The 13,109-nt window shown below is 45.3% G+C and overlaps 1 protein-coding gene across 3 annotated transcripts in view; it reads left to right on the top strand.

The window, feature by feature from the left end:
• Positions 1 to 13,109, top strand: part of RGS6 (regulator of G protein signaling 6) — a 629,792-nt gene that overhangs the window by 523,348 nt on the left and 93,335 nt on the right. For all 3 annotated transcript variants that reach the window (XM_037832376.1, XM_037832375.1, XM_037832377.1), the window contains exons 4-6: positions 8,385 to 8,435; positions 11,294 to 11,400; positions 12,641 to 12,692. In XM_037832376.1, the coding sequence (XP_037688304.1) occupies positions 8,385 to 8,435; positions 11,294 to 11,400; positions 12,641 to 12,692 (210 nt within the window). The remainder of the gene's footprint in view (positions 1 to 8,384; positions 8,436 to 11,293; positions 11,401 to 12,640; positions 12,693 to 13,109) is intronic.

Here is a 13,109-nt window from a genome sequence, read left to right as displayed (position 1 = left end):
CCTGGAAGCCTGCAGAGTATTGGACCAGGGACAGGGGAGGAGAAAGACATGATAACATGTTAGGGGGTGTGTTTGAGTCACAGAAGGAAAGGTTAGGAGGGTCCCCAGCATTCGGTGGTGTGTCCAACAGATGTTAGGGAGCAGGCTGGAGGTCTTTACCTACATTTCCTCCTCCTGACCCTTGCAACAACCTTCTGAGGCAGATCCTGTGATTGGCCCCATTTTGTGCAGGAGGCAGCCAGGGCTCAAAGCAGCAAGTACCTCACCCAAGGTAACACACTAGCAGGTGGCAGAGCTGGAATTTGAAGCCAAGTCTGCCTGATTACAAAGACCAGGTCCTTTCCACCAAGCAGGAATTGTTCTCTGAGAAAGGCTGAGAGGCAGACTCTGGGGTGGGGGAGCTGGAATTAGTGCAATGCCAATAAAAATCTTTGGATCATGAATCTGTGTATCCCAGACTCTGCTTGAGGCCTGGCTGTCTCACACACACTGCTGTGCACACCTCGGCCCCCCTCCAAGGTGGCAGCAGTTTGCCAGCATGCTTTGTAGACTTTAATTAAACCTTACAACATGCTGTGGAACTTTTATCAGTATTATTTCTCCATTAGTGTAGTCAGGCTGATCAGATTCCAGGTAAGCAACGGCAGCCTGCTGACCCGAGCATCTTAAAGGACACCTCTTTGCTCTCCTCTCCTGCTTCCTTCAAGAAAGCCTTAGCCCCATGATTAATCTAAATATAAGATGTTCACGAACCATGTTTCAGATTCAAATTTGCACAAATGAGATGAACATTAGACAGCACTGGGAGGCAATAAAGCATCTGGGGCCCCATGGCTCTCTCCGGCTCTTCCGGAACACTCAGCAGACATGAAACACTCCTAGTGCCCTCTGTGGGGTGCCACTGAGGACCTGGCATCAGATCACTGTTCGCCCCAAAGCAGCATTGTGCTTATTTGTTTTTCATTTCTTCGGATTGAGTGGAAGGTTGTCATCAGTAGCCTCCACACTCACGGAGCCGGGGCTACCCCCACGACAGCCAGGAGCCCCCGTTTCCCTGCACTGGGGCCCAATCAGCATAACCATATTCAGCCTTCCCTTTAGTAAGCTAATTGTTTAATCAAATCCCGAGTGCTTTCCACCTCGCCCTGGACGCTTTTGATTGACAAAACTAATCTCTCCTCCACCCCCACGTCTGCGGCTGCTGGCATCCTCTTGCAAATCATGTGCTCGGCTGCTGACAATTAGATATAAGACTTAGGATTCGGACGCAGGAGGGTTATGAGGTTGTGAATCAAGCGTGGGGGCTTGGGTGAGATAAACTGGGGAGCCCATCGCAGACACCTTGCCACAACCCTCCATGCCTCCTGCTTGATTTATGAGTTGGTAGTAACCTCGCCTGGTCTCCTGCCCCCTATTATTTTTCATAATGCGCAGGGAGGCTTTAGATTTCAGAGACTGGGAAAGAACAGAATTTGGGGGTGGGGGAGGGCAGCAGGGAGAACCCCCAGTATTTTCCCTACCGATGGACTTTCCTGCTGTGTGGGACATGGGTCACTGAGGGGCGCAGTTGCCACGCACCAGTGGAAGCTGACAAGGCGATGTGCCTGGCCGGGGAGATGTCCCCAGGGAGGTGGTCCTGGTGTCCCTGGTTTAGGGCTGGCTTTGGAGGTGATGCCTGGGTCCAAATCATATTCTCTGAGTGTGGATTTAATTCTTCCAACCGGCTCAAAATCAAGTCAGAATGACTCAGGGGACTTTCTGTTAAGAAGGGAAAATCCCATGTTGGACCAAAGCCAGTTAAAAGGTGGTTTCAAAATCACAGCCTGGAAGCAGCAGGGACAGGCTGCAGAGATTGGAGGGGCAGGGTGTCTTTCAACCCTGAGGAAGAGTTAATGAGTCTACCTTTTCTTCTACACTCTATCTTCCAGGTGACAGCCAATGTTTAATAAGGGAAAAAGGAAGGCTTTGAAATGTTGCCTAGCATTTTTTAAAGCACACATCTGTTGAGGTTTTTTTGGTTTGTTTAGCTTTTTTTTTGTTTTTTTTTTTACAAGAAAAGAGGTGTTCTTTGAGAGAAAAAAAAAGTCAATGAATGAAAAAACCCACCTTTCATCTAAATCGATTGTTGCAAAATGCCCATCCAAGATCCGGCACTGGTTTGTGGTAAGGTTTTCACAAACCACAAAAAATTGAGGAAAATGTAAAAGTACAATGAATATGCACATATGGCTGGATAGATATCATATGATATATATTTGAATGTAATTATTGATCAGTAAGCATTTATTAAGCCCCAACTATATGCCAGGCTTCTGCTACATGCCAGGGATATGACAGTATAGCAAAGTCTGTGCTTGCTCAGGGCTGTAGTTTAGAGGGAGAGGCAGCATCGATCAAATAATCATGTCATGGATGTCTGATTCCAAACTGAGATAAGTTCTCCAGAGGGAAGGAACCCCTGAGGAAGTTGGGGCCAAAGATGTGCAGGAGTGAGCTAGGCGTAGAGGTGGAGTTTGGAAAGGGGAGAGCTTTACAGGCCTAGGGGACAGCATCTGCAACGGTGGCGTGGAGGGATGGAGCATGGTGCCTTCTGGGAACGGAAAAACCCACCATGTGGCAGAAGGGGAGAGAGGGAAGGGAGAAGAAGGTGTAAGGATGGCCAGGGACCTGAGCACATAGACGCAAAACCTCCGTTTCCTTCAAATGAATTACAGTGGGCTGAGAGTACCTGATTAGCTTTCCACCCTGACCTCTCAGGAAATGTACATCCAGAGAAGCAGAGCCAGAAAAGCTGCCAGACAGGGGTCCCCGCTCCCTGAATGAGGCCTCACCAAGCTTCCAAATTTTGCCTGCTGCAGTTCCCTCCTTTGATTCCCCTTTTGTTCCACCCAACAAACTGTCCATCAGCAGATCCCTTCCTAAAAGCATCAGAAGACATTGTGCAATCCTCTAACGCCTAAAGTGAAAAAGCAGATGAATAACACAAGAATTCCAAGTAGCTGCTATTTCTCCCAGTCATGCATATGGCTCAGACTTGTGGTTCCAATAGGAGGTCCCCAAAACCCGGACCCTGCCAGTAGCTAACGTTTCTTGAAGGTTTACTGTGTGTCGTGCACTGTGCCGACATCGCACATACAGCATTTCCTTGAACCTCCCAACTTGTGTGGCAGATATTGTTACAATTGCCCTCATTTTCAAATGAAGACATGAACACACAGAGCAGGTTAGTGGCCTGATAACAAGCTGGTGGTTTCAGCAGGACCCTGAGCCAGTCTTCGTGCAGAGGGCTTTGTGTATATGATCTTAGTTAATCCTTAAGTAGAGGGTACTTCCCCCAGTTGCCAATGAAGAAATGGGGGTTGGGGAGGGTGATGGTTAAGAGACTGCACAGGGTCACGCATTTTGTAAGTGATACTCCATGGGTTGAATTCAAGGCTGTCTGACTTTATAATCACTGATATTGCTTCATATGCACGGTAAGCAAGTTAAAATCTGTTGAATTTGTCACGGTTGCCTTGGAAAGACTCAAGCCAATCAAGCAAACAATAATATTCAAAAATGCTGCCAAACTTTTCATCACTCTGTTTCTTCCACCTGCATTTCCTTCTCATCCACCTTCCAAAATCCAGTGTAACATTTCCTCTCACATTAAGCTTTCTCTGCTAGCTAATTGTTGAATTTTTTTGCTTGTTTCAATTAAGGCATGAAAAAGGTCTAAAACTGTAAAGACTGCCCTAATTAGAGTATCCTTTCATTCATCTGCAAAATGGAAATAATAATAATCTATCTACATCCTAGGCTGTTAGGGTAGGATCATTCCAAAGCCTGGAATATAGAAAGGGCTCAATAAATTACTAGTTCATTAGCTAATAACGGTGGTAATTATTATCACTAAATTAACACTTCTGCTTCAGAAGAAAAATTTGAGCACAGAGTATCACTTTTTCATTTTTTTTTTTTTTTTCTGTATACTACTTGGAAGTTATCCAGAGATAAGAAAGGGAAAATAGTATAGTAGAAATGATATTTGGCATAAGAGTACCTGGATTCCAATCCTGGCTCCAATAGGTACTAGTTATGCGGTCATTGACCTCTCTGGGCCTGATCTTTAAAATGGGTATTGTCTTAGTTTGCTAGGGCTGCTACAACAAATACCTCAGACCAGCTGGCTTAAACAACAGGAATTTATTGTCTCTCCATTATGGAGGCTAGAAGTCCAAAATCAAGACATCTACAGGTTATTTTTTCTTTGACATCTGTAGCATTCTGGTGGTGGCTGGCTGGCCATTCATAACCCGATCTCCACCTCCATCACACGGCCATGTGTCTCCTTCTGCTACTACTGCTCCTGTGTCCAAATGTCCCCTGCCTATGAGGACCCCAGTCACATCGGATTAAGGACATCCGATTTAGTTTGGCCTCACCTTAACTGGTAACATCTTCGAAGATCCCATTTGCAAACAGTTTCATACCCACAGGATAGGGGATTTGGACTTGAACCATCTTTGTGGGAGCCAAGGTTGAACCCATAGCATGTGTAACTGTTCTGTTTTGCTGAATTATTGTTAGGATGATATGTGATGACAGGGGTCAGGTACCCAGCTCTGGCCTGGTACACAACTGGCCCTCAGGAAAGGTGGCCACCCTGGCGTTGGCCTGCACATGGCACTTGGTGAGGAGTGTGGCATGCAGCTGCCCTCTCCAGTCTGAGATTATGTTTGTTGAATTGAGTTACCACAATATTTGCAGTTGGTATCCGGAACTGTTGTGGAAGTTGCCTTAGAAGTATTGCAAACACTATAGCAGCTTACTAGGATAACCAGAATCCAACGGTGGTAACAAAAGGTAGTGCTTTAGGTAGAACAGAAAAATAATCTGCTTCAAATTCTTTTTAGAACAGGAAGGAAAGAATGATTGGGGTTGGCAGGAGGAAGGAAAGAAGGAAGGAAAGAAAGAGCAGAGAGAAAAATAAAGATTAGTTTCTCTTGTTGGTTATTTGGACTCTTCTTGGCTGATTCTACATGCAATGACTGTAGGCCTTTTAAAGGACCTATTATGACAGACATCTCTTCCTTACTTGTTCCTGGGGCTGAACAAGCAACAGTTTACTTGCTGCCACAGGCTTGAGGCTTACCACTCCTGGCTTAGTCTGAGGAAGCCTGAAATAACCCACACCAGGAGGGCAGGAATGGCCATCAGCCCCTGGCTGTGGTTGTTTGCTCAAGCCCACCAAACAGCACCCATGCATGTGAGGGATGGCCGTGGGGTGAACACTGCTGCAGATCAAGGGCAGATCCAGGCCAGCGAGGGTCAGTGGCTCAGCTTGCACCTGTCACGCCATTCCCCAGATGAGAAAAGTGACTGTGATGGCAGCTGCACAAGTGACAAGAAACCCATATCCATAGACCCCATAGTACTGGGGAAAAAAGGCAAGGGACTTTTGTGACTTTACTCATTTTATTAAAAAAAAAAAAAAAAAAAGACAATGTGAACACGTTAACCCTGTGAACCAAAACAGGGGCCTAATAGACTGGAGATGAACAATTAGGCCAGGCACTGAGCACATAAAGCCCAAAGGGATAGAAACCCAGACAATGGTGCTGAAGATTGGAGTTGGGGTGCAGGCTGGGGGCCGGAGGGGGTGGGAGGTGGCGGATATGATCACAAGGAAGGAGTTTCAATGTGAATGAATACTAATTAGTGACATGGATATTAATGATGACAGTAATTAACAGGAGAAAGGAAGGGCTGTCATTGTCCCAGGGTGAGTAATCAATCTTGGCAGGTGATAAATAATGGTTCAGCAAGCTCAGCAGAAAGATAATCCGCTGCCCGGCGGGGAGAGCAGGAGCTGATGTTGGAAACCTCTCAGTTTCCAGGCAACCCACAGAAAAGAACTATTTTTCTTTTGAGGAAAAAACAGGTTAGAGTCTCTCCCCCACCCCCAATTTGGGGTTACAGTTCCTATTTAATTTCTGCTTTGTTCTTTGTTTCCTAGGACAAATGTCAAACTTGTGTAACTTGGAGGAAGTGGACACCCACACACAGACACACACAGACATACACTCTCTCGCCCTCTCTCAAAGAATGTGAATGGGTAGAAGTGGTTTTTGTCCAAAGTTTAGCTCATAAATGCCAATTGGGAGCAAGAGTGGGGAAAGGCTTAGAAGTCCTGCTTTGGGAATTGAAACATGGGGACTTGCAAGGCCGTGTTGGTAGAGGCTGAACCCCAGGGGAGCATAAGAAGGAGTGGGGTGGGGACCTGGCTTTCCTACTCTGCAGGGCTAATTCACCTTCCTGAGAACCAGGCAGGGAGAAACGTCCAGGTGCTCAGGGCTGTGTTCATCCCACTTCTGGCCACCAATCACATTTCCGGGATATTTGGTTTCTGGGAAAAGGGCAATATTCATTGTTTTAGCTTCCTAGGCTGCTCTAGCAAATACCATGAAATGGGTTGGCTTAAATAATGGGAATGTATTAGCTTACACTTTTGAGGCCATGGAGGTGTCCAAACCAAGATATCAAGATGATGACCAGCTGCAGGTGATCCTTGGCTCCTCTGCTACATGGCAAGGCACATGGCAGTGTCTGCTGGCCTCCCTTCTCTCCCAGGCTTCATTGATTTCAGCTTCTTGCTTCTATGGCTTTCTGTCTTTTTGTCTGCATTTCATTCTTTTATAAAGGACTCCAGTAATAGGATTAAGACCCATCCTGAATGAGGTAGGACACATCTTAACTGAAGTAGCCTCATCAAAAGGTCCTACTTACAACCCACAGGAATGGATAAGAGTTAAGAACCTGTTTCTCTGGGGTACATATAGCTCCAAACCACCACACTCATTAAACCCTTCAGCTGGCTTTCGAGTCTATCAGCTCCGAGTCCAGCCCAGAAGAGCTATTGGCAGGCTCTCCCTCACACCAAGGCCCCAGACCCACGACAGGGCTGGGATATCTAGAAACGTCCTTTCCATCCTGAGGTGACAAAGCTGCCTCCAAAGATCTGCACTGGTTTAAAGTGAGATCTTTGGGATGCAAATGTGGATTGACCAGAAGTTCAGAACATTCCATAAAATTGTACTACTCGACTCCCACATAGACTGTGCTGCCCTTAGAACTTTGGGCTTAGTTCTTGGCACCACATTTTCAAAGAGAGGCAAACAAAAGGGAATATATGCAGAGGATTGTGATCAAAATGGCAAGGAACTCCAAGCCAGGTCATTAGAGGAAACAGCTGAGGGATCCAGGTACCTTTGGCCTGGAGTGGAGAAGGGTCAGAGAAGACCTGATAGTATTTTGGAATGACTCTCCAAATATTTGAAGGACTGCCTCACAGAAGAGGACTGGGTTTGTTTTTATATCATTAGAGGGCAAAACTAGGGCCACAGGGGGGAAAGTCAGAGAGGGGCAAATGTCTGTTAAGAGAAATCAACGACGATTGAAGTGGACCAGGCTGGCTCGGGGCAGGCGTGGGGGGGTGGGGTACGTTCCCAAGTACTAGGGTTTTTCTAAACAGAGGGGCTTACAGCATCTTTTCTCCAGGGTGTGGTAGATGGGATTCCTGTGTTGGCTAGAGTTGGAGTAGATAAGCTTTAAAAGTTCCTTCTGACTCAAGATTTATATTAGTTCATAACAGGTGCCACAATGGATAATACCCCAAATTTCAGGGACTTAACCTAACAAAAGGTTTACTTCTCAATCAAGTCAGACCCCAAAATGGTCATTATTTTTCATGGTTGTTTAGGAACCCAGGCTCTGCCTGTCTCGATGCCCTTGGAGTCCTCTCTATGCAGCCAGCAGAGGGGAATGAAGGGGTGTGGTGTGGGAGGTGACATGGGGGGTTTTATGGTCCAGGCTCGGAAGGGACATATGTCACTCCCTCCCACATTCCATTGGCAGAACTCAGGCCACAGTGGAGTCTGGAAATGTAAGCTAGCTATGGCCCACGGGGCAGGGGAAAGAGGTTTAAGTGACCACATTGATGTTTCTGCCACAGATGCAGATGCTTTTTCATTCAGATGGGGCCATGCCAGGGGGAAATGGGAGATTTTCACTCAGAGCAGGGAACTGGAGAGGCCTCCTTCCTCAGGAAATGGCCATTGAAACCTGGTGTTCTCAGGAAGCCCCAGATAGGTGTTCCCTAGAAATGTGGATACAAGATCCATCTGAGCCTTCAGAAGTGGATGCTTTTGGGAAAAGAATGGGATTGTGCCCATGCAAGTGTACCAGTGGATGGAAAGGGTTGGTTAGGACTGAAAAGCGTCAACATTATCCACTCCCCAGGTGTTTGCTGATTGGAATCAGGGGTCTCTTCGGTAAACACGTTTCTTCTGCCGCAGGGTTACACAGCCACAGGGTCTTCAGTTGAAATTGCTTTGTCGTTGTAGGTACCGACATTGTGCAGTGGCTTATGAAGAACCTTTCCATTGAAGACCCAGGTACTTGGCCCTTGACCCTGTATTTTTCACCCATGGTATTGCTAAAACCCCATAACCAAGCTCCAAACAGGGCCCTCCTGAGAACTGGGCTTAAAATGTGAATTGCAAGATGTGGACTCACTCTATTTGTGAATAAGATTAATTTATTTTCTCCACTGAATATCTATCTTTAAATTTAAATCACTCTTTGAGGAAATGAGCAACCATTTAGAATGCCAAAGAGCCCAATACAATAACGTGAAATGAGATGAATTCTCGTTAGCCACAGCAAAGATAAGTTGTAGCACTGTCACTGAACAGCCTTCTAGGGCCAACTCTTAAAATTAGATTGCCTATCCACAATTAAGATGTTTAATTATTTGCTAAGACTCCTACGGTTTTCTGCTTTGCAAGAAGTGAAGGAATGATTTTTTTCAACTTCGATGGTGCATTTCAATAAGGAAAACTTTACCAGAAAAACAACAACAACAAAACCCTGGTCAATAAATCATTTTCCAAATCTGTCCTCCCACCAGAAAATAAGTGAAATTTATTTTCACAGCATAATTAGGAAATCAGGAGTTCCAGAAAAATGCAAATTCCAGATCCCTAAAGCTTATTATCCATATATTAGTTAATATTTTTCTGAATTTATTATACACACCATTGTCCGATTTAATGAGTATTCTTGATGCCCAAAGGTCATATTTATGAAGATCCACTAATGTACTCTGATGCTCTTGAGAGACTGTATTAGACCTGTTTGCCCCAAATTAAATTGTCCCCAATGCTATGCTTTTTAAAAGATTTTTTTTCAAGTGCCCACTCGAGGTGTCTGAACTTCAGCTATGATTCCATGCATTTTCAGTGTGTAAGCCTTGGGCATTTCTTGCTGGTTTTAACTTTAGGTTCCTAATCTACTGTTGACTATGAAAAAATATAATTTACATATGGTTAAATTAAGCATAGTTGCCAGAAACCTGAGTCGTTAATGGAAATTCCTTCCTTCACCACCTTCATTAGTGGCCACTCTCACAGCCAGGGAAAACCCTTAATTCTAGCCAAGTTCTTAATTCTCAAGGGAAAAATCTATAAATGTTAACCTTTTTAAGAGATAGAACCCAACATGTTTCCTTTACGCAGCTGGACTTCTACCAGACTAATTATGTTTGTTTAAGGTCACGGTGTCCTTTGTTTATGCTGCTAAATCAAGGAATGCTTTAGCTCGTTGTGGTGCCTTCTCTTCCAAGAGCACCGGTTTGTCGTTGTAAAATAACCACTGTGTTACTGACATAGTACTATTATTATCATTATTATTATTATTATTATTATTATTATTATTATTATTATTATTATTATGTGAGAACCTTATGTGAGAACAGGCTTCAGGGATCCTCTGGCCCTGACCTGAGAAGATTTTGTAAAAATCCCAAATGTTGAGGATCTTATCTAAGAAGGTCTGTTGTACTCTGATGCCCTTGGGAGGACAATCAGGTGTTGGGCTTCTGAGAAGTGGTTGTGTAGCAGGAGGTGACAACAGTTCCCCAGCTGGAAATAGGAGGATGGAAATGGGACAAACCAAACCCCTGGGAAGCTAGGCAGGTGCCGTGTCCACTCTTCTTTCTTTCTTCATATCAGCCAAATTTCTAAGCAAAAACGTTTTTTTGCTCACAGAATGAGGTGAGAGCTTTAGCTCCCAGGTTGGCAACATGAGAGCCACTTGTAATCTTACTATATTTAGCTCTTTCTTCTTACTGGGGAATAGAGCAGCCATGAGTGATGAAACTTCTCTTTTTTTGCTGGCACTGTTGGTTCTTGGAGCATTTAAACTTTGAAAAGGAAATTGGCTATCACTAACCAAGTAAAACAAAACTCCGTTCATTCTGATTCTACCAGTTACAAGTGCATGTTTCTTCTGAAAGAGAATAGAAACCTCTTGAAAAGTTTGCAAATAAAGCCCAAATAAGTCACTTAAAAAATTCAGACCTTACAAGAGTAATAATCCCTAGAAACTCCTTGAGCATGTCAATAATTCCCACATCCAAAAATTAGTTTCTGTGAGTAAAGGCACTTTTATTTTTGTGAACAATCATGATGTGTGGTAGAACCACACAGATTTGCTATTGTTTTCTTAACTCTGCTCAGAATAAATATAAATCCTTAGCTATCTACATGAACCTATTTATGGCTGGTGCTAATATAACACAACAATAGGTTGATAGTGACAAAACTACAGACTATTTGTATCAGATTGGCTTCTTAATGCCTCTGCCCACTCCATTGCCCTCCCCAATTTCTGAGAAAGTGAAGTTTTATCCTGTGTTCATAAGAGCAGGGTAAAGCCCTCCCTTCCCTGGTGGGAGGGCCATATGGGGGGGGGTGCAATGTGAATCCAAAGTCTCACTAGGCGATGAGGCTGCTTTTTCAAGGCTGGGAAATGATTTTTTTTTTTAATGATGGAACTAAAATATGAATCAGGGCTGCCAGCAATTTTGAGCATTTAAAATGCACCCAAACTGTTAAGCACTTTACATGAAATATCTCAATTAAATACAGTTTTATCTATGCCAAAGCTCACACTCTTAGCCATGAAGCTAGACTCTCTTCTGGGAAGTCTTGGGGGGCTTTGAGCAATGTCAGGCTCTCAGAAACTGGGATTCAGAGGAGGCCCCCACATGAGGCAGCCATCCCCCACCACTGACGTGCCCCTCCCTCAGCGCCCCCACCCCCCAGCCCGAGTGCAATCATCAACACAGTTACCTGGGGGGTGACACCTGACTTCTGGTTGCCCTTCTGTCCTCCCACCTTCCATTTCAACTGAGTAGCCCCTGATTCTGACAACTCCCTAACTTTCTCTCTCCTATGCCCTCTCCCTGCAGTTGAAGCAATACACTTGGGAAGTCTGATAGCTGCCCAGGGCTACATCTTTCCAATCTCAGACCACGTTCTCACCATGAAGGATGACGGCACATTTTATCGTTTCCAGGTAGGCCTGCCCAGCTCCTCCTCCTGCAGAACCTTTTTCTTCTCACCGTCATCTGATCTCAGATTAGAACTACCTAGAAAAACTGAGGGTATGTAAGTGAACAACCCCTGCCCCTCTCCAGCATTGGGAAAGCCAAGAAAACATTCCCCTGTATCATTTGTTGCCCCATCCAAATAATAGTAGGGGTCCAGAGACTCGTGCGCAGTCATCTCAGGCGCTCTGCATGTGTGGGAGGAGGGACTTGGGGGTTCCCCGGCCTCTGCCGGGCCACTCTGTGCCCAGATTAGGGGAGCTGAGGTGGGCCCCCACCCTGGCTTACCCTGCATGCCAAAGCCCTTCTGTCCGGGCCACGGACTCCATTGGTCACTCCCACCAACCCACCCACCCAGCTGTCATGCTACCTGGGTTCCCACGTCACCGGGGTAAGGAGTTTTTTTTTTTGAAGATGCTAGAGGCCGGGGCCCTGCTGGGGAGTGGGGTGTGAGGGGCAACCATTAAAAAAAAAAATGCCCTCATTGAGAACCTGCTATTCATTGGCACTTTACACATATTCCCTCACTTATTCTGAAGAATAACCCTCTGGGGGGTAAATATCACCCATTTTACAGATGAGAAAACTGAGGTGCTCAGAGAATTAATGAGGTACTTAGTAAATTGAGGGAGCAGTCTTGATTTGAACCCAGGCCCACCTGAGGGGAAAGTCATTGATCTTTCTACAAAATGATGCTGCCTTCCTGGTGGGAAATTTCAATTTGATACCTAATAACCGTTCCCATCCATTTTCTACTCCTTTTCCCAGATCCTATCCTAGAAGGAATTGGGGGAAAGATGAGAGGTTGTGTCAAAGTCTAAACCAAAGGGGTTGGGAGCGGAGTTCTTCAGATATGGTTGAAAGAGAAAAGAAATCCAGGGCCTGTGTACCCAGTAAATTGGGCCAGCCTGCCTTCCGTAGACTTTTATTATCTCAGGATAAGAAATCTTTGCCCTGTAATCTAAGTTTCTCATTTTTGCATTTATTTTTTATCTTGGATTTCATTTCCCAGCAAATTTCCTAGAGAAAATTGTTAACTGGTCTCAGCTGCATTTAAGAACATGGCGAGTCGGGGTGTGCAGTCAGCAAGAGAAGGTGGGGACAGGGCCTGTCATGAGGGAGAGTGCAGGGAAGGCTGACACTGGTCACAGGGCAGGCGAGGGCAGTCCTGTGGGTGCCTCTGGGTCCTGATTTTGTACTCTTTTGCAGGCTCCATACTTCTGGCCTTCAAACTGCTGGGAACCTGAAAACACCGACTATGGTGAGAACTGAAGCTACCTCCCCCACTTAGAGTTAAGCCTGGGAGCACAGAAGACAAATGCTTTGGTGTCTGGGCAACTGTGATACATGAGGGAGAGATGGGAGCTTTCCCTTGCTTAGTCCTTTCTCATCTTGTTGACATGTAATAAACTCCCTGTTTCATATAATGAAGGAAGGCAGAGCACTTTGAAAGATGCCACCTTTGAAGGGAATGGGGGAAGGGAAGGGAAGTTTCATGAAGTGTGGCTAATATGTTCATTCTGGAACATGGAAAAGTAGGATTTCCTGGTCAACACACTATGGGACAGCAACTATTGGTTGCTCCTTTCTGGAGCAGGGTTTCAGGAAGGGTTGGTTCAAGGGGTCACCTCCTTTGATCCTTTTTGTTCTCACAGACCTGTTAAGACTTATTAGGAAC

The sequence above is a fragment of the Choloepus didactylus genome, chromosome 4, assembly GCF_015220235.1.
Source record: "Choloepus didactylus isolate mChoDid1 chromosome 4, mChoDid1.pri, whole genome shotgun sequence".
Lineage (NCBI taxonomy): Eukaryota > Metazoa > Chordata > Mammalia > Pilosa > Megalonychidae > Choloepus > Choloepus didactylus.
This window is presented reverse-complemented; position numbering and strand designations above follow the sequence as displayed.